Source organism: Scatophagus argus, chromosome 5 (assembly GCF_020382885.2).
Source record: "Scatophagus argus isolate fScaArg1 chromosome 5, fScaArg1.pri, whole genome shotgun sequence".
Taxonomy (NCBI): Eukaryota; Metazoa; Chordata; class Actinopteri; family Scatophagidae; genus Scatophagus; species Scatophagus argus.
The window spans coordinates 19,953,495-19,973,747 of record NC_058497.1 but is presented as its reverse complement, the minus strand read 5'-3'; the positions used below and the strand labels follow the sequence as shown (position 1 = coordinate 19,973,747).

At 38.2% G+C, this 20,253-nt stretch overlaps 4 protein-coding genes across 5 annotated transcripts; 3 read left to right on the top strand and 1 right to left on the bottom strand.

Annotated features, from left to right (window-relative positions):
• Window positions 1-543: 543 nt before the first annotated feature.
• Window positions 544-2,897, top strand: si:ch211-105f12.2 (RIMS-binding protein 2-like). 2 transcript variants are annotated; one of them, XM_046389530.1, is made up of 5 exons: window positions 544-867; window positions 1,192-1,348; window positions 1,696-1,799; window positions 1,925-1,996; window positions 2,076-2,897. In XM_046389530.1, the coding sequence occupies exons 1-5, from the start codon at window positions 646-648 to the stop codon at window positions 2,139-2,141; spliced, it is 621 nt and encodes a 206-aa protein (XP_046245486.1). In that variant the 5' UTR covers window positions 544-645; the 3' UTR covers window positions 2,142-2,897. The 2 variants fall into 2 exon arrangements, with proteins under 2 accessions (XP_046245486.1, XP_046245485.1); XM_046389529.1 differs by having other exon boundaries at window positions 556-867; window positions 1,678-1,799.
• Window positions 2,898-5,215: 2,318 nt separating this feature from the next.
• On the bottom strand, window positions 5,216-9,582 carry ca4b (carbonic anhydrase IV b). Its single transcript, XM_046389527.1, has 8 exons — window positions 9,411-9,582; window positions 9,192-9,236; window positions 8,935-9,099; window positions 8,405-8,550; window positions 8,222-8,314; window positions 7,945-8,011; window positions 7,517-7,680; window positions 5,216-6,491 (listed from the first exon to the last, which is right to left on the bottom strand). Exons 1-8 carry the CDS (start codon window positions 9,469-9,471, stop codon window positions 6,306-6,308), a joined length of 927 nt encoding a protein of 308 aa, XP_046245483.1. The 5' UTR covers window positions 9,472-9,582; the 3' UTR covers window positions 5,216-6,305.
• A 746-nt stretch (window positions 9,583-10,328) lies between these two features.
• Window positions 10,329-13,302, top strand: LOC124059496 (dehydrogenase/reductase SDR family member 11-like). The gene is made up of 7 exons (XM_046389525.1): window positions 10,329-10,640; window positions 11,267-11,476; window positions 12,127-12,221; window positions 12,378-12,507; window positions 12,711-12,803; window positions 12,893-12,958; window positions 13,105-13,302. Exons 1-7 carry the CDS (start codon window positions 10,509-10,511, stop codon window positions 13,144-13,146), a joined length of 768 nt encoding a protein of 255 aa, XP_046245481.1. The 5' UTR covers window positions 10,329-10,508; the 3' UTR covers window positions 13,147-13,302.
• Window positions 13,303-16,082: 2,780 nt separating this feature from the next.
• LOC124059497 (dehydrogenase/reductase SDR family member 11-like) lies at window positions 16,083-20,115 on the top strand. Its single transcript, XM_046389526.1, has 7 exons — window positions 16,083-16,349; window positions 17,645-17,854; window positions 18,505-18,599; window positions 19,273-19,402; window positions 19,595-19,687; window positions 19,777-19,842; window positions 19,989-20,115. The coding sequence occupies exons 1-7, from the start codon at window positions 16,218-16,220 to the stop codon at window positions 20,028-20,030; spliced, it is 768 nt and encodes a 255-aa protein (XP_046245482.1). The 5' UTR covers window positions 16,083-16,217; the 3' UTR covers window positions 20,031-20,115.
• Window positions 20,116-20,253: the final 138 nt, after the last annotated feature.

Sequence of the window (20,253 nt, the reverse complement as noted above, 5' to 3'; positions counted from 1 at the left end):
CACATAAAGTAGGTCAAGAGAGGAGCAGGTAAAAACCTGACTCTTCACACTTGTACCCTTGTTTAATTGTACTTTAATTGTACCATGTAATTTCACAAACAGATTGTTTTAAATGGCAATAGAAAAGTTTAAAAAAAGAGAGAATTAATTAGGATTATGATGCAATCTTATATTTTCTTATGTATTTTTCATTAGCAATTTATTTCTCATGAAAAGTAAACAGCTGCTTTTGAGGAAATGAACGGTTCATCACTCTTTTCTCTACTTTTATATTCCAATACAGGGAATCAAACTGATTATTTTTCAATGCAGGCCTCCGTTTTCTCAGAAATTAATTTACCATATCCACTGTGGTAATATTTGACAGAAAACAGCAGCCTAAAGAACAACATGCTGTTATCTGACCCAGACAACAAATCAATGGCTTCTTTGGCAACTTTTTTTTCCCCAGCTATAGCTTAGCATTGTACAGTCCCACAATGCAACAGGCAGTGCTGAACTAATGAATCTCTCCACTTGCTTCAAAGAGGATTACTGTTCCTTCTGCTTAGCTTAGTTACCTCAAATTAGGATAAGGGAAGGGAGAGGTCTGCCGTCTACAGCGGCCATCTGTCTGTGGACAGGCGAGCGTTCACACGGCTGTAAATGGAGACAAGGCTGGAGTTGGATGTTTTGATATTCCCAGATGAAGTGAGGATTGCCACACCAGAGGATCTCACAGAATGGGAACTTGAGACTGCGAGCCAGGTGTCCAGACCCACCGTCCGACTCTTTGTGGCTCTTTACCCGTACAACCCTGCTGCAATGTCTCCCAACTACGACACGGCTGCAGAGGAGCTGCCTTTTGTACCGGGCCAGATAATCAAGGTATAAAGCATCTTTTACTTTTCGCAACTTAATCTAAAAGCTGTGCAGGTGAAATGGTGTGCTGCTTTTTTATGTTGTTCAGTTTAGCTCATATGTATGAGTTGTATTTCCTGTTCCTATTTCCTGTTTGTGTCAAATTCAGGCCGGCCGAATGTGAGATATGAGCTTTTTTTCTTTTCTTCTTGATTTCCTGTCACCATTTCTAACTGATTGATGTGATTTGCTGCCTTTTCACCGAATCTCTCAACTCAACAAGAAAATAAGTACATTCACTCATTTGTTCTAAAACTCAGCAATGAAACTAACCATCTCTGCATCTATTAGGTGGTTGGAGACAAAGACCCTGATGGTTTCTATCACGGTGAGTCCGGTGGTCTCTCTGGTTATGTGCCAAGTAACATGGTGGCTGAAATCCCAGTGGATGATGAGTACCTGAAGCATCTACTTATGCAGCAGGGATTCGTCCCCGTGGACCACACAGGTATGAGGCTTCAGTTTCTGCAGGACTCTAAGCAGTAAGTGAGAGGTTATCTGCAAAGAGCTGCTCCTCAGGGTGAATGTTTGTAACTGTAGGAAGCTACTACAGTTCAAAAAACAAGAAACAAGATGCGTGACGCATTCAAAGAAGTGAAAGTAATATAGAAGTCAAGTGTATCCTGCAAAAGTGTGAAGTAAAAATTGCACTAACGATTTCTTTCAGTCAGCCTGCTCAAAGGCTGTTGTGAACACCCTTGTGCACATTGATTCTCTTCTCTTTTAGGATTAAAGTCATGTGATTTGAAAGCAGTGTTTGTGTACTTTGGCTCACAGGTATGTCTTTAACGCCAGATATGAGCGACACAGCCAGCATCCCTGATGACGTGGTCGTCCGACGAATGGTGGCCTTATTTGACTACGATCCATGGGAGAGTTCACCCAACATGGACAGTGAAGTAAGCACTACCATGAGACGTGAACCGCATTATGTTCGTAACAGCTAGTGTCTGCTCTTTCAAATACCACAACGAGGTTTGTGTTTTAAATCCTAATCATAATTTCCTGTTTTTGTGTCTCAAAGGTTGAACTTGGCTTTCGTTCTGGAGACATCATATATGTGTTAGGTGACATGGATCAAGATGGATTTTACTATGTGAGTGTCAATGCAATGATTGCTCGTTAGTTCTTGCGCTGAATTTTGCACACAAGTTTAAATTTCATCTGAATTTTAGGGCGATCTGTGTGGACGGCGAGGTTTGGTTCCATCAAACTTTCTGCAGCCGCTGCCCTGGGATTAGAAGCTGACTGTCGCACACAGTCAGAAATCAGCAGGGTTTTATTATGTGTTAAAATTATTTATTTTTACATTTTTTATTATAGCACGGCACTGCACCTGTTCTAGATTGCAAATCAGTGACGGGATCTGTACAGATAAGCGACTAATTAATCCAGTACCGCCAGTATTATCGGTTTTGATCAGGATTATGCAAAGTGAAAAGAGTTCTCATTATACAATTGTCACATAATTCATTTATTGAAAATTTTTGACAAAAAATGACAAATCATTGGGTAAACAAAGAAACAGAAAATTACAAGTCAGGAATATTTTTGGAATTCACCTTGTATTTGACTGTCTGCTTTCACTTTCAACATGAGCCAATGGCTAATTTTACAAAATGAAATTCAATACAGGCTATATGTATATTTGTAATTACAATATGAACATACTGTAATTATTTCAATCATACCTGATGGCAATAGGTACATTATTTTAGCCTTAATAATACACTCTTAGTCTCAGTTTTTTGCAGACCAGAGTGTATTAATATAGTACGTCCATATTTGCCTTATATCCTATTTATATATTTTCTGCAATTTGTATGTAAAAAAAAATCACTTAGAAAATTTTGTATAAAGGAAATGATTAAATCACTGTAAGTGTTGTAAATGTGTAAATAAACTGTATTTAATTTGTAAAGGTGCTTTGCTGCTTTCATTTAACCACACCTCTAAGCTTCTTGCTGGTACTGGTATATGATTTTATGACATCAATTTAAAAAAAAAAATACATATATATGCATATATTCGGACAGGTTCATTATTATTGAATTTGTAAACAATGAACACAATACAAAATGACAAAAGCAACAGAGAAATTCAGCAAGTTTTCATGGCGGGCTGATGGTTTCTTCTGTAGATTTCTCTGCAGCCAACAGTATACTCATCCATAAAGTAGGAAACACTACACTGTATAGTGAAGTTTAGTAGTGCTTTCTACTTTATGGGTGACAACACTGTACATCTGTGGTTTCTGGTCGCTCCACGGCAAACACTGAAGACGTGACGGGTTGAGCAAAAGCAAGTTTTCACAAATAAAATGTGACACAAGAAGCTTCCCTAAGGTCATTTCGTGAGGGAGAAACATTAAAACCAGTTGTTACCAGTTTCACCCCGTCACTATTTGACCATAAAGTTGCTTAAAATTATTCTGTTAGGATATAAACAATGTGTAAAGTAGCTCCTCCTGCATATTATAATGCATTTCAATTGGAAAAATACAACAAATAAAACAAACAACTACAATATTTTCATCTCAATCACTTGCTGTCAGGGTCTTACCGACATTTGGACTCCGAAGAAGAAAGAAAACCCAGAAGTGAACGTGATCTTTTTATTAACCCTGTCTGAACCACGTGGTTAACACAGGAAAAGCTCTAACAGTCACACACACACACACACACACACACACACACACACACTATACATGCATAGAAGTGTGTGCACATGCTCATGCACACACACACACTGTGGTATGAACAGTATGTGAAACAGTGAACATGTCCTCTTAGGTAAAGTAAAAAATAATTTGTTGTAAAATATATCAAATGTTTTCATGTTTATGAGAAATAAATCTTTGGTTAAGAAATAAATAATGGATCATCAACTTGTAGCTGCTCCAACTACTTTATATATGCTTGGGTAGTGATTCTAATAATGCAGTATATTTCAGTATTATACATATTTTAATATGCAATCTCACTCAGTGAAGTGACTGTGGACATAAGATAAATGTCATCCAGTGGAAAAACATTTCACAATCTTGAAATCCTCAAAGTAATGGTACCTTAGAATTTATTTTGTGTGTACTTAGTTAATTTCCACATGTGCACACATGCACACGCACATGCACACGCACATGCAAATCATAAGCCCACGCCCATGCAGACTGCACCACTGCTGCCAGCCGTGAGCTCGTTCCTTTTAAGGACACACAGTTACAAGGCAACACCTGCTTTTAACAAAGAAGTCAGAAGACACTAATGCAAGCAGTTATTGACCCCAGTAATAATTTATGTGAATGTGGATGGGTTATCTCAGGACAAAATACTCTTTACCGAAGCTGCACTGAGGCTTATACTTTCAAACAGCGACATAATGACCAAAGATCAAAATAAATCAAAGATTATTAGTGAACTTTATTGATTGAGTGAGCTAATTTTAGCGGCGCTGGAGCTGTTAAACATTTGTGTATGGTGCCTCCTTAGCGTCGTTGCCCCTAACTGGACCATAATTTTGCAGAAGTGCAAAAGTAAAATCTTCTCTATAGATTAGAGGAAGAGACTCATATCTCGTTGATATTTCTGAGAACTCATTCACGCCTGCATGTTTCTGACAAGGTGTGGGTGGGGGCTGGTGGTGCAAGGCTCTTCCCTATCCCAGCAGCAAATGTGCAATATGCTTGCAACAACAGAAACTTCACAAATAGAATAGAGACGGGCCTGTGTCCTCCGTTGCCACGGCAACCCAAACCTCAGAGTCACACCAAGTGTAATAAGAGGAAGTGGGGGATGGGCGGCGTGCACAAACCGAGAAAAGATGTCCTTGTGAGTAAAAAGAAAAAAAAAGAAGAAGAAAAGGCAAGCTGTCAGTCAAGCAGACAGAAATAAAAAGAGGTTGCAATTCAGGACTTGGCAAAGCGTTTGATATGCTGAAGGGTCAGATACGACACACACGTACACAAAGATTGTAGCTTATCTTTTTTATGATAATGAGTCCTCGTGTGTCTTATCCGAGAAAATGAGGAATGACCCTCTGCAGCAGGCCAGCATGACTGTGCATCCTGCAGATTATCTCAGCACTGTTGCGCCAGAGGATGTGCTTACATCAGACGTTTATTTCTGTCCACCATGGGATTATATCCACAGTGATCTCCTCGAGTACTTAAGGTGATATAGATAGTGTGAGCATGCTAAAAACAAACGTAGCGTCTAATGACACAGTAGGTGTCATCGTCCCTGTCACTGCTTAGGGCTGATTGAATTATGTTTTACCTATGATGACTGATCTCATGCAGTGAGTTCAACTTCTGTTGTGTTGTGGTTGCTGTAAATGTACTTTGAAATGACTGCTGCTGAGTACCGCAATGGTTTATTTCATCAACAGAAAAAAGAAGTTATTAAAGGTATTAAATTAAACCATGTTAGAACAGTTATAATCGTGGAGCCGCTGGTAAGTCTGAACCTCTCAGATGTAAAAAAAAAACAAAACATGTATCCGAGTCCTGCCAACCAAATACTCTCTCATTACTTCATGTCTTTGGGTTTGTTGGCAAGTCAAAAATAATAACTGAAAGAAGTGCTGCATGCAAGCAGAATCCAAAACTTCTGGCTTGTTCAGTGCTGCCACATAGTGGACGTTAGTGGAGGTGACACTTCCAGCAATAGTCTGAACAAGGGGAAATTTTCAAAATAAAATAGTTTTACAGACATCATGGCATGGATGCAAGGAGTATGGTCTTCATTCTTTATTTGGATCCCCTTTAGCTTCCATAAAATGATTGGTAGCCTGGCATGTACGCAAGACTATGCACACTGAGATAAAAATGTTTTAGAAAAAAAAAATTGATGGACAGACTTAAGAGACTTGCTTGTCTTGTTGGCCCATTTTCAAGTTATACTTTAAATGCTGATAATTTAGGTTCCTAAGGCCTACAAATTGAAGAATATAAGTTCAGTATGTTCACTAAATGTGGATGTATAACACAACATTATGACATATCTGTTATTCTGACCAACCCCTGAAAAATACAAAAACATTCTTCGTTTATTATTCATTAATTACATGATACTTTAGAAACATCTAAGAGGAAACAGTACATACCAAAGTCAGATTTTTTTGAAGTACAAATCAAAGCTCAAATTCCTCAGTCATCCGTCATGGTAACTTTGTAAAAGTGAAAACAATTGATAGATTGGTAAACTTCAGTGCCATTTGTTAAAAAAAGATGCTAAATCTGAAACTTAAATATACAAGTTATACTTTATATACAGTAGAAAAAAAGAGTCACCTGACACATGCTAGGATTGGCTTGTTTTGTAGTTTGACATAAATTTACTTCTATATATACAGTTCATGATGTTCCATGTATCTGGCAATATTTATTCATAATGATAAAATAACTTTTATCCTGTAGTGTGCAGAGAGAGTCCACTGGACACCAGCACTGACGTGATGAGTGACACAGTGCTAACCAAAGCAACATGGCCACCAGAGTAATAAATCTGCCGTCCGTTCATGGGCTGCACTGGTCTGTAGGTTCTCACCATCTGCTTTCCATCAGAAAACTGAAGATGGGAAAATGCACTGATCTGTAACAAAAATGAAATCAGACAGGTGAAAACCTACTCTGCATTGTGATAAGACAGCAACTTCTATAAACACGCAAGATGAACTGCAACAGTTACTCTTAATGTTTACTTGAAACTCATCTAATCAATATTTCTATGTTAAGAATGAATCAGTTGACTACATGTAAGATGAAAAGTGGCGCACATAGCCCTAAACCTGCAGAGAACCATCACCTGACTCTGTATTTCCCCTCAGAATGACACTTAGCATCTTTCAGCCAATTATTTTTTGGTTTTACAGTGGAGCTGCAAGGAGAGTGAATATTGGACTTGGATTTTCAAATGCATGTTACAGTTGTTCATTGACTGTAGGATGTGTAAATATGCAGCTATTTGCTACCCTGTTTGTTCACCATATCAACCTGGCAATCAATGAGCAACTTTTCAGATGCACTTGCACAATCAAAGCTAATCAAATACAATACCATAAAATCTACTTTTATGATACAGGTTTAATTTAAGTCAAGTCATCTTTGGCACCGAGGTCATAATTAGTGATAATGTTTAATGGACAGCATTATATTTTCCAAGGTGATTCCAATAGTGGACCCTCTCATGTATGTATGTAAGGTGGACAGAAAAATAAAAATAAAACCACCACTTAGTATAATGCAGCCCAGTACAATGCATGACCTCAGTAATATACAAGTAATGTCCTGCAATGTCACCTAAAACTGAACCCAATAAACTTTCTAAAAATAGAACTTATGGCAGATTTGAGTTGTTTGTGAATTCCAAAAGACTGTAAAGATGTACTTAATAAAGTGAGCAACACAGCTCCTAAAATCCCAATAAAAACTTCATATCTCCAGTTTTTAGGGCATTTCATGCTTTCAAACCAGCTGTAGGATCACATGTTGTGAAAAATTCTTCACATAGTGATGATGAAATCAGGCTTGGGTTGGTTTTGACAGGAACATAGTGAGTTTTTTAACTAGTTATTTTTCTCCTCTGGACAGATGCTACAGTATTGTGACAATGATTACCTGCTCCTTGCTGAGAGGAATGGTGCTTTCAAACAGGCTCCAGATGACAGCTTCAGTGCAATCAGGTGTAGTGAGGGAGCCATTGTAGCGAAAGTACTTGGCCATATTCTTCGGAAGTTGTGTGAACATTTCCAGGGACACACCCTTCAGTGTTGTGCTGCTGACTGGTTTTATAAAATATTAACAAGACAACTGAAGTAAGAAATTAGTCTACTATTAGACAATAAATAGGTTCAACGTGACATCTCATCTCTGTTCTAGTCCACTTGTTTGTTCGTAACAAAACGTGCTTTATAACACTGGGTTATCTCATAACATTTGCACTTCGGCCTCACACTAGAATAATCAGCAGGACATTCTGGATCCTTTAGACTTAATGGCTAAAAGCAGAATTATGTTGTTTTTACATGTCAGCTGATATTACTTACCGGGTTGTCTGACAAATTTCAGAGCATTTATAAGAGGATCAAATTTCTTATTTGCAGACCTGGACTCCTGAAATGAGAGAATAATACTTCACATTTTTGTAAAAACTGAGAAAACACTAAATGTTTTGGTTCAAATAGATGCTGGAGAACTTATTACAGATTTTGGCTTTAAGTGCTAACCTTGTTGTTTAAGGTTTATGAGTCTCTATTGCTTTTCATCTATACGTTTTGAGAATGTTTCATCCAAAATAAATAAATAAAAAAATAAAAAATTCACCTGAAAGAAAAATCCAAGAACTGCCACACCTGTGTCATCTCTTACAGCCTGAGATAAAGAGTCGTACTCTTCTTTTATGTGGACGATATGCATCTATCAGGGGCATGAAGTGATAGTAATTTGAATACAGTACAATCACACATAGTTACACAGTAGTTACACATACTTTCCTGCATTTCATACCTCCATTGGAAATTGTTCTCCATCAATCGTGTGTTCAGATCCGGGTCCTCCATCTTTGCCCCAGTGCAGATGAAGCTGAAGTGCCTTGTATGTCGCAGGCAGATTTCCCCCTTTGATCCTTATACTGAAGGGCAAATCCAGTTGAACTAGAAATATATTTTAGATACTAATTAATTAAACATTAATTTTAGATTTAAAAAAGGGGTCCATGGAGACCCCTGATGATTACAAGAGGTCATTCTAATTTTGTCTGCGGTGGAAAATTTCAAACAATTATCACTGTTTTGCAGCTTCTTCTTGAGTAACTTTTTATTGTACCAGAGCTCAAGAACATCTTATTGTTATTACTATCCATTTTGCCACCTCCAAGATATTACCATTATCTGATTTACGACTGAGGTAAAGATCTTATCACGATTTTAAAGCCATTTTACCTTAGTCATGCTGTTTAAGTCACTGAGAAGCACATTGACCTATTGTCTTTTTCTACATCTTCATTAAATAAAACTGCAGTTATCACAAAGACATACCACTGTGACCATTGTTGATAAGGTGTCCGTGAAAGGTTTCTTGATAGCCAATGAAGTGAAAAGGAGTAAGACGTTCATCTGGCAGCAACCTCCTTGTGACAATGTTAACCGGAGACTGAGATCTGCCGCTGCAGTGCTGTGAAACCACCTCCCATACGTCTGGACCTGTGAAGGCGAGTAGTATACATAAAATAAGTCAAATAATGCTGCATATTTCATATGTTGTTAATATCAGTGGCTTTGGTCTTGAGGTTTACCTGCGCAGGCGTGATTGCATGTGACTTGAGACTGGTAGCACCAATCTATAGTACAAGAACAGGTTTGAAATAAGTCCCTTAGTAGAAAATTATTCACAAATAAAAACACACAAGTTCGATAAAATGTCTATACCCTGAACACATTTTTCAAATTTGTCTCATTTTAAGGAATTCTAATAAAACCTTTTCTTTTTTGCTTTCGATCCTTCGTAAACATACCTGCCCCAGAGACAATCTTCAAGGAAGATACAAACAAAAATAAAACAGGTGCAAGCAGCATTGTAAATGTACTGTAGCTGTCCCAGTCTGCATGTATTGGAGGTTTTGCAAGATGATGCCAGAAGAGACCAACCAGCCTCTATAAGACAGGTAGGCCCACCTGTCAATCCCGCCCACATGGTTTGCTTTGGTTTTATGACTCCGGATTTCTATGAGTTACTGTGATACATAATAAACACCAATATCAGAAGACTGATATTCACAAGATAACGAATGGATCACATATCTGATCAGATATGTGTATATTTGGTTTTAACATTAAGTTAATTTGGTCTTAGACTGTTAAAGCAGACAAACTAAATATTTATGCAAAATTACAAGCATGTTGAGTTGATGGAAGCTAAAACTTGGACAGGCGTTATGTTATAAATATCATAATTTATCTCATGTTGCCTGTGGACTATACATGAGAAAAATAAATGAACATTTTAAAAATGTAACTAAACACCAGGACCAGACACTGAAATCTTTAAGCTAGTAGTCCTTTGGGGAACAACTCCTTGTTAATCATATTTTAAGTCTGGATTGATTAATTTCTGTTTTGCATGATTGACACAGTTGCACAAAACATTGAAAGAAAAGATACAAGTGGCATAAATTCACACACAGGCCTGCAAATATATACATACATACTTAAAAGAATAAAACTGTAAGAAGTTTAAAACGACTATAATCAATATTTTTATAATAACTGTGTCAAATTATGTAAGCAATGTGAAAAGGGTCACTCAAAGTGATGAATTTTCTGAGAATTACGAATCTGCAGTCCTCCTCACCTTTACTTTGGTTTCCAACTTTAGGGTATGCCCAAACCAAATTTGGTTGTTCCGTCACGTCGTCAACATGTGAACGCAGCGCGGGGACGTAATGGGCATAAACAGAACTGAACCTCCTCCCCCGTGCTGCGTTCGAGCACCAGTAGCTGACAAACGGTAGAAATTCAGCAGCTCGGCTCTGCTAACAGTCCCCAGTGCCTCTCTGCCCTCATTATTGTGCAGGTTTTGAACTTGTATCAGGTTACCTTTTGTTCTGCCGGTGATGGACCGCTGGAGGGGCAGAGTGGCTCTGGTGACCGGGGCCTCGGTCGGGATCGGGGCGGCTATAGCTAAAGAGCTGGTTCGGTATGGCATGAAGGTGGTAGGCTGCGCCAGGGACGTCGAAAAGATACAGGTTTAAGTTTAAATTTAATTTCTGTGCGAGTGGAAGTACTGTACACGTCAGGCAAGAAGTATAAATGTGACATTACGAGAGAAGTGAAAAACTTGGGAAAAGTGAAAGTAACTTTAACCGTCCTAACGGTAGAGAGATTAAATTGCTGTTTCGATGCATGTTAACGCCAGCTTTTAGCTTTAAATGTTTATTTAAGCGTTTTTATAGGACGCAGAAAACAAAACGCAGAAATGCTTCAACTAAGTTTACGTAATGATGTCTAAAGACTAAAGTGCATGCGCACACATGCAGCTCTCTCATGCTAGGTTTATGTTATGCTCGACGATATATTTTTTTCCCCAGGATGGCGAAGGCAGATTATGAATATCTAATGACAGCGAACAGAACTACCCAAGGGACAGGTGTCCTCAGTGAAATTCATTGTTGATTTAATTATTATTTTTAAAATGACATTTATTTCAAAACTAGACTTCTTATTATTTATTATTATTATTCTATTTGCTGTATTTTTGTTAATCAAAATATAATTTGAATGCCTGGTGGGGTTTATTGTGTAAACACGTGGGAAACATACTGAATACAAAGCTGATTTGTCTGTTATTCTTTTTTTTTTTTTTCCATTTCAGAAACTGGCAGCTCAGTGTCAAAGTGAAGGCCACAGTGGCGTTTTGGTGCCTTTCAAGTGTGATTTGACGAAGGAGGAGGAGATTCTGTCCATGTTCGCTGCCATCAAAGCGCAGCACAAAGGTGTGGATGTCTGCATCAACAACGCTGGCTTGGCTCACCCGGAGTCACTGTTAAATGGCAATACCAGTGGCTGGAGGAACATGCTGGATGTAAGAGCTTAGTGGTTTTGGTATCTAGTTCAGTGGTGGTCTTATTAAACCTCATCGGTAACATGAGCAGTTCGGACAGAGCAGCATGAGTCAAGTTTGATTACGTGTGGCTTGAGACAATAAAATCCCAGAAACAGCACGATTGCTGCATCTTTATAGAGCAATGCGACATACATAATGTTGCTGACTGTTTAAAACCACCTTCCTGATATGAAATCATCTCAGTTACTAGTGTTAGAAAGTATCTAAGTACATTTAGTGAAGTACTTTCCTCGAACCTGCAGAACTGTTGCTATTCCCTTTTGGCAGGGAGAGTGATTATACCAACACCATCCACCATTGATCTATTCAGGGGAAATCTGCATACAGGTGGAGAGGTGGAGCCCTGTTCATTACTTTCAGAGTTGCTCAGTTGTGCATGTGACACTGCTACTTGAAAAACTGCATTTGAAATACTTGCACAAGCAAAAGTACTTAAAAAAACAAAAACACAAAACTTATAATGGTAAAATATCTAACTCTTTGAAAACATATCAATAAAATATCCAAAAATTATGAGTAGAATATCCAACTGTAGTGATACCAGATTTATTTCTTCACTTTTGACTTTTTTGCTTCTTTCTTTCTTCTTTTTTCTTTGTGTTTTGCAGGTGAACGTTCTTGCTTTGAGTATATGCACACGTGAAGCGTATCAATCCATGAAAGAAAGAAATGTTGACGATGGGCACATCATCAACTTAAACAGGTGCAGTTTTAATTGCTCACAATGTACAGTGATACTCATGGAGTACAGTTGTGCTGATTTTAACATTTCAGGGTCAATTGTTAGTTTGCAAAATACTAACCCTAACCCTAATCACTTCCTGTCACCCAAATATTTGTTTGTCGTCCTCTGTTGCAGCATGAGTGGACATCGTGTTGTTCACAGCGCTGACACGCATTTCTACAGCTCCACCAAGTACGCTGTGACAGCCCTGACGGAGGCCCTGAGACAGGAGCTGCGCGAGGCCAAAACCCACATCAGAGCCACAGTCAGACTTTGTCACTTTACCTCTCTAAAAATATACGTTTTACTCACCATATTCAGTCAACTCTTCATTCTGCTTCATTAAACAATTAATGCTTCTAAAACCACGCTGAACCTGAAACCCTCACCATCACCACTCATTGCATTATAAGTAAATCTGAGAAAAGTGCACAGTATTTCATGAAGTTTTCTCATTTCTTCTGGCAGAGCATTTCTCCTGGTGTAGTGGAGACAGAATTTGCTCCGCGGCTCTTCAGAAACAATCCTGAGAAATCTGCTGATCTGTACACTAAATTTAAAGTAATGTTATTCCTTCATCCCTCAGTTATTGTTGGTGTAATGACATGAATGGGCAGTTCACACTATTCCAATTTTCACTTTCCTTGCAGCCTTTGGATGCAGTAGATGTTGCAAATTCTGTTGTTTACGCCCTAAGTGCCCCTCCACATGTGCAGGTATGTGAATTCCTCGCTCATGTACATGTTTTGTGTATGTGTTTTCTAAGGTCACTTATCATCCTTGTTTTTAGTTTTTGCTCTTTTACTGTTGAAATCAGTAGTTTACCCATAATTAGATAACCTTGTCGTATCTTTACTTTCAGGTTGGAGACATTCAGATGAGACCCGTGGAGCAGCTGTCATAATATTTCACAATGTGACAACTAATGCAGCGTACTGACAAAGTGGTTTAGTGCATATGTGAAATGAATTACTTTGTCTAATCATGAAGTAACTTTGCTTTTGAAAATTTGTACTGTAATTTTGCAGTTACAGAATAACACGCCTGATTTGACAATGTATTTAGTTTCATTTCAACTTTATTGTTATACAGAAGAAAATCTGATTTGTAGTTAGGCAGAAAACACATACATACGCCAAGTAACAAATAATGTTCCAAAATTGTAATCAAAATGTAAAAATATACATGCAATGTAAACCATAAAAATAGAAAAACATCGAGAATATAACAACTAGTTAAAAGAAAGTCTGTCAAATGTCTATATATATAAATTATTAGAGGAAAAACAATCAAATAAATAAATTGTGAAATGTCCAAAGAATATGATTGGATATTCATATTTAATTATACTAATATATTAAAAACAAATATATTATTATAAATTATAATAATGTCTTACAGAAAACTAATCATCTTAATAAATCAACATTAGTAATGTATATGAAAATCGTTTGAAAATATCAGATAAAAATTAACGTGAAAATGTAAAAAACAAAAAAAATGAGAACTGTGAGTTAAAGTACAGTAGAGTTTCAGTATGCTAACATGATGTTAGATGTCATGTAGATGACAGCCGTAGGTGATATTAGGGGCTGAATCACCTGCACTGTGGGAGGAGCGAGGCGAGTTGGGGCGATGCACTTTCTGTTGACCGCCTCTTGTCCAGTTTGGTCGCTTTTGTTACACATTCGCAGGCAGTGCACTTCTCCATCATGTGTGCGTGTGTAATCACAAAGCCGCTGTAGTAGCCATTTTGTTTCCTATTAAATGCCGCGAAACTTACCTGGACTCAGCGTGTCATACAAATATACAGGACCTGTTCTGTACCTCTCCAGCGACTTTAAAGGGACTGGAAAGTCGCAACATTTGTCAACAGAAAAGGCATTAAGAAAGTAGTCGGTGTCAAGCAAAAGTAAGACATCATACACCCGTCATGGAGGACAGGTAAGCTCACCTGTGCATGTATGTGTGTGGAGAAGGAATCCGGATTGTATCAGTGTCGAGGTGTCTCCGTCTGGAACACCTGAATGAATGAATGCTGGTCGGACATGTGTTGTCTGTGCGTTATGTTTGCTCTGTCCTCTGAATGACGTCTGTGCTTTGTGGTTTGTATATGCGAAGCTTTATGATGCTGCCTTGTTGAGATGAACAGTTCTGATTGATTGTGCATTGTGGATGGATTTAAATGCCACGTTTCGCTGAAAACTGAATGAAAAGGGGTTAAAATTAGTCAAACAAATGACGCTGCCTCGTGCTCTGACACGGAGTTTGGGATAAGTGAGTGGAAACCCACTAAAAAGGCTTTGGTGAATAATATTGAAAAACTGCAAAATGAACGCAAACGTTTTGTGTTTAAAATTAAAGATTTGATCCAAAAAATATCAGAACTCATGAATAAAGGGAAGAGGTGTTTCAGGTGAAACAGTGTTTGGGGGATTTAAACACACTTTGTGAAAATGCCACAACCACACTCAATGAACTGTTGCCTCGACTCCCTGAGGATGAACACATTAAACAAAAGGAATGGTTTTCAAGCATTATGAAATACAGTTGTGTCCTTTGGAAATGAAATACATTTCCAACTGAACACTGAAATTGCAGGAAAAAATGGCCAAATTTGGAATTCTCAAGATGAAAAGCACAACAAGTGGGAAAAGGGACGTCACCGTCTTGGATGGAATTAAATCATATTTGGAAAAGGCACAATCTAAACAGTTACTCAGTGTCAATGCAGATGAATTTATTCCAGAACAAACTGAATGAAACACAAATACAATTTCATGTGAAGAAAACCAAATGCAATTTTGTTGCCATCCGAACCTTGCCGGGGTGGGTTGTTAATGGTCCACTGCCAGGAAACAGTGGAGAGACTGTTAACTGGGAGCATCCACAAATAATTGTCAACAGATCTTCAGTCGTGAACCTGGAGGTTCTCTGACAACAACAGTTTAAGAATGACTTCCCTGAAAGCAGCACTGATGAGCAACCCGCAATGTCAAGAGAGGATCAAAGATTCCCGGAGTTTGTCACCAACTCAGCAAAACAGGTGGAGAGGCATTACCAGCTTGCCTTACCTTTAAGGAATATTGACATCAGTGTGCCAAATAACAAGAAGAATTGTTGAGCAGCGTTAGTGTTATTTGAAAAGGTTTCAGAATGACTCAGTGTTAGTGGGACTGGAAAGTCGCAACAGTGTGTGTAGGTCAGGGCTGTCACTTAGCATTCAGGACATTCTTCATCATTTCAGTTTGGTGAGCTATGGTCTCTGTTGCCCCCAGTGGAGAATTTCTCTTCTTTTGAGCTTAAGTCTTTTCACAGCATGGTTATAAATGTCACATAGCATAAACATCATGAAAACAAGACTTCACAAACTGACGATGCAACAACACTTCTTTTCATGAAACACAGGTTTCATGGTAAGATCAACCTGTGAATACTGTGTATGCATACAGTATAGGTAGTAGTATTTCACTTGAGACATTTTAAGAAGTGGTGGAGCAAGTTTTCAAGTTGCAAAATTTTTAAATGTTCCAGATGTAAAAGAATAATATAAAACACATGGCTAACCATGCTAGGTAATAATTTGTTTGTTTTTTTTTTAACAAAATTTTTGTGTTATTAATCTGCATCTGCAAAAATAACCAGTAATTAACCTGGGAGCTATAGTTATTAAATAAATGTCATGGAGGAAACATTTGCCTCTGAAGAAGTATAAAGTAACAGAATTTGGAAATACTCAAGTAAAGTACAATTAACTATATATTAGAACAAAGTGGGCATAAACGGAACTGAACCTCCTCCTCCTCCTCCACCTCTTCCTCCTGCTCCTCCTCCTCCTCCTCCCCCCAGTAGCCAGTAGCTGACAGACAGTAGAAATTGAGCAGCTCGGCTCTGCTAACAGTCCCCGGTGCCTCTCTGCCCTCATTATTGTGAAGGTTTTGAACTTGTAGCAGGTTACCTTTTGTTCTGCTGGTGATGCACCGCTGGAGGGGCAGAGTGTCTCTGGTGACCGGGGCCTCGGTCGGGATCGGGGCGGCTATAGCTAAAGAGCTGGTTCGGTATGGCATGAAGGTGGTAGGCTGTGCCAGGGATGTCGAAAAAATACAGGTTTGCTCCTATGTTTAAATTTAATTTCTGCGTGGTGGATTCTATTCTATTTTATTTTGCACAACATTACACTGTTTATTGGTTGTACATACACTTTTTTATATTGCTTTGTATATATATTTTATATTGCCACTTTTTTATGTTGCTATTTTTAACATTTTGTATAGCTTATTGTGTGTATTGCTGCTGCTGCACTGTAATTTCCCAGCCTGGGATCAGTAAAGTATATTTATCTATCTATCTGTCTATCTATTCAGTGAGTGGAAGTACAAATCATGGAAAGAAGTATAAATGTGACACTGCAAGAGAAGTGAAGGCTTGGGAAAAGTCAAAGTAGCTTTAACTGTCCTAACGGTAGAGAGATTAAATTGCTGTGTCGATGCATTTCTCACCATATGTTAAAGTCAGCTTTTAGCTATAAATGTTTATTAATTAATATGAATCATTATATAATTATACAAAATTATAATTATTAAAATATACTTAATTAATACAATATTAAAGCATTTTTCTGGGATACAGGAAACAAAATTTTATAATTTTGCATGTTCTACCTGTGCCTGTGTGGGTTTTCTCTGGGTACTCCAGCTTCCTCCCACAATACCAAAAACATGCACATTAGGTTAACTGGTTACTCTGCATTGCCCCTAGGTGTGAGTGTGTGTTTGTCTGTCTTTGTGTGTCAGCCCTGTGATTGACTGGCAAATGAACAAATGAATGAATGAATGAATGAATGTGTAAAGACTAAAGTCAACACATGCAGCTCTCTCACGCTAGCTTTCAATTATGCTCGACACAATATTTTCTTCACCGGGATGGCGAAGGCAGATTATGAATGACTGCGAAACATGACCTGTGCAGTCACAGAGAAGAAACGCTCATGACTTTCATGAGATCACAGTCACACAAGGAAGGAGAAAGATTCTCTGTAGATGCTGCCACCCTGTCATTACAACAGCCACTTTACACTTTAAAGTTGTTTTTCTGCTTGCCAGAACAGACCTCCTGGCTTTAGGTGACAAAGTGTTCAAACAGCATATTTGGCAGTAGGTTGATGTGAGTAAATAACACACAAAGTGCCCAAAGGACAGATGTCCTCAGTGAAACTCATTGTTGACGTAATATTTTTAAACTAGGCTGAATTCTTATTATTTATTATTGTTATTCTATTTGCTGTATTTTTGTTAATCAAAATATAATTTGAATGCCTGGTGGGGTTTATTGTGTAAACACGTGGGAAACATACTGAATACACAGCTGATTTGTCTGTTATTCTTTTTTTTTTTCCATTTCAGAAACTGGCAGCTCAGTGTCAAAGTGAAGGCCACAGTGGCGTTTTGGTGCCTTTCAAGTGTGATTTGACGAAGGAGGAGGAGATTCTGTCCATGTTCGCTGCCATCAAAGCGCAGCACAAAGGTGTGGATGTCTGCATCAACAACGCTGGCTTGGCTCACCCGGAGTCACTGTTAAATGGCAATACCAGTGGCTGGAGGAACATGCTGGATGTAAGAGCTTAGTGGTTTTGGTATCTAGTTCAGTGGTGGTCTAATTAAACCTCATCGGTAACATGAGCAGTTCGGACAGAGCAGCATGAGTCAAGTTTGATTACGTGTGGCTTGAGACAATAAAATCCCAGAAACAGCACGATTGCTGCCTCTTTATAGAGCAATGCGACATACATAATGTTGCTGACTGTTTAAAACCACCTTCCTGATATGAAATCATCTCAGTTACTAGTGTTAGAAAGTATCTAAGTACATTTAGTGAAGTACTTTCCTCGAACCTGCAGAACTGTTGCTATTCCCTTTTGGCAGGGAGAGTGATTATACCAACACCATCCACCATTGATCTATTCAGGGGAAATCTGCATACAGGTGGAGAGGTGGAGCCCTGTTCATTACTTTCAGAGTTGCTCAGTTGTGCATGTGACACTGCTACTTGAAAAACTGCATTTGAAATACTTGCACAAGCAAAAGTACTTAAAAAAACAAAAACACAAAACTTATAATGGTAAAATATCTAACTCTTTGAAAACACGTCAATAAAATATCCAAAAATTATGAGTAGAATATCCAACTGTAGTGATACCAGATTTATTTCTTCACTTTTGACTTTTTTGCTTCTTTCTTTCTTCTTTTTTCTTTGTGTTTTGCAGGTGAACGTTCTTGCTTTGAGTATATGCACACGTGAAGCGTATCAATCCATGAAAGAAAGAAATGTTGACGATGGGCACATCATCAACTTAAACAGGTGCAGTTTTAATTGCTCACAATGTACAGTGATATTCATGGAGTACAGTTGTGCTGATTTTAACATTTCAGGGTCAATTAGTTTAGTTTGCAAAATAATCATCACTTCCTGTCACCCAAATATTTGTTTCTTTAACACTGAAGCGGACTTAACCAGGGTCACAATTAACTTTATGACCAATTAATCTGCCAGTTATTGTTGTGATTAATACTGTGGTCCAAAAAATGTCATAAAAAAATTAAAAATGTCCATCACAATATCTTGTGGCCTCAGGTGACGTCTTTAGATCGCTTGTTTTGGCCAACCGACAGTCAAAAACTGTCAAATGTGACGAAGAAAAGGTGGAAGTCCTCGCAAACCAGACTCTGGGAGCTGGAAATGGAAATGTTTGGCCTTTCTTTTGGAGAAATGGCTTTAATAGTTGCAGATTAGTCTTCTGTCAATTGATTTATTGACTAATTACTGTAGCCATAGACTTAACTTAGACTTTTAAGGATCAAACAAACAATTTTTCTCGCATTACATAGTCAAACCTGACTTTCAAAGAACTGACAATTACATCTGTAAGGATTTTTCAACACTCACAAGTATTAGGGACTGATATGCTATCATTACATGTTGTGAAAGCCTGTGCTGACCTGGTTAACCTTTCCCACAACTCAAATGTATGCAGCATGAGTGGACATCGTGTTGTTCACAGCGCAGACATACATTTCTACAGCTCCACCAAGTACGCTGTGACGGCCCTGACGGAGGCCCTGAGACAGGAGCTGCGCGAGGCCAAAACCCACATCAGAGCCACAGTAAGATTTTGTCACTTTATCTCTCTAAAAACTCACCACATTCAGTCAACTCTGCATTCTGCTTCATTAAACAATTAATGCTTGTAAAACCATGCTGAACCTGAAACCCTCACCATCTCCATTCATTGCATTATAAGTAAATCTGAGAAAAGTGCACAGTATTTCATGAAGTTTTCTCATTTCTTCTTGCAGAGCATCTCTCCTGGTGTAGTGGAGACAGAATTTGCTCAGCAGCTCTTCAGAGACAATCCTGAGAAATCTGCTGATCTGTACACTAAATTTAAAGTAATGTTATTCCTTCATCCCTCAGTTATTGTCGGTGTAATGACATGAATGGGCAGTTCACACTATTCCAATTTTCACTTTCCTTGCAGCCTTTGGATGCAGTAGATGTTGCAAATTCTGTTGTTTACGCCCTAAGTGCCCCTCCACATGTGCAGGTATGTGATTTCCTCGCTCATGTACATGTTTTGTGCATGTGTTTTCTAAGGTAACTTATCATCCTTGTTTTAAGTTTTTGCTCTTTTACTGTTGAAATCAGTAGTTTAGCCATAATTAGATAAGCTTATCGTATCTTTTCTTTCAGATTGGAGACATTCAGATGAGACCCGTGGAGCAGCTGTCATAATATTGCACAATGTGACAACTAATGCAGCGTACTGACAAAGTGGTTTAGTGCATATGTGAAATGAATTACTTTGTCTAATCATGAAGTAACTTTGTGGTGGTGATTTGTGGTTAGGCAGAAAACACATACATACATCATTATCCAGAAACAAATAATGTCCAAAATTGTAATCAAAATGTCAAAAATATACATGCAATGCAAGCCATAAAAATAGACAAATATC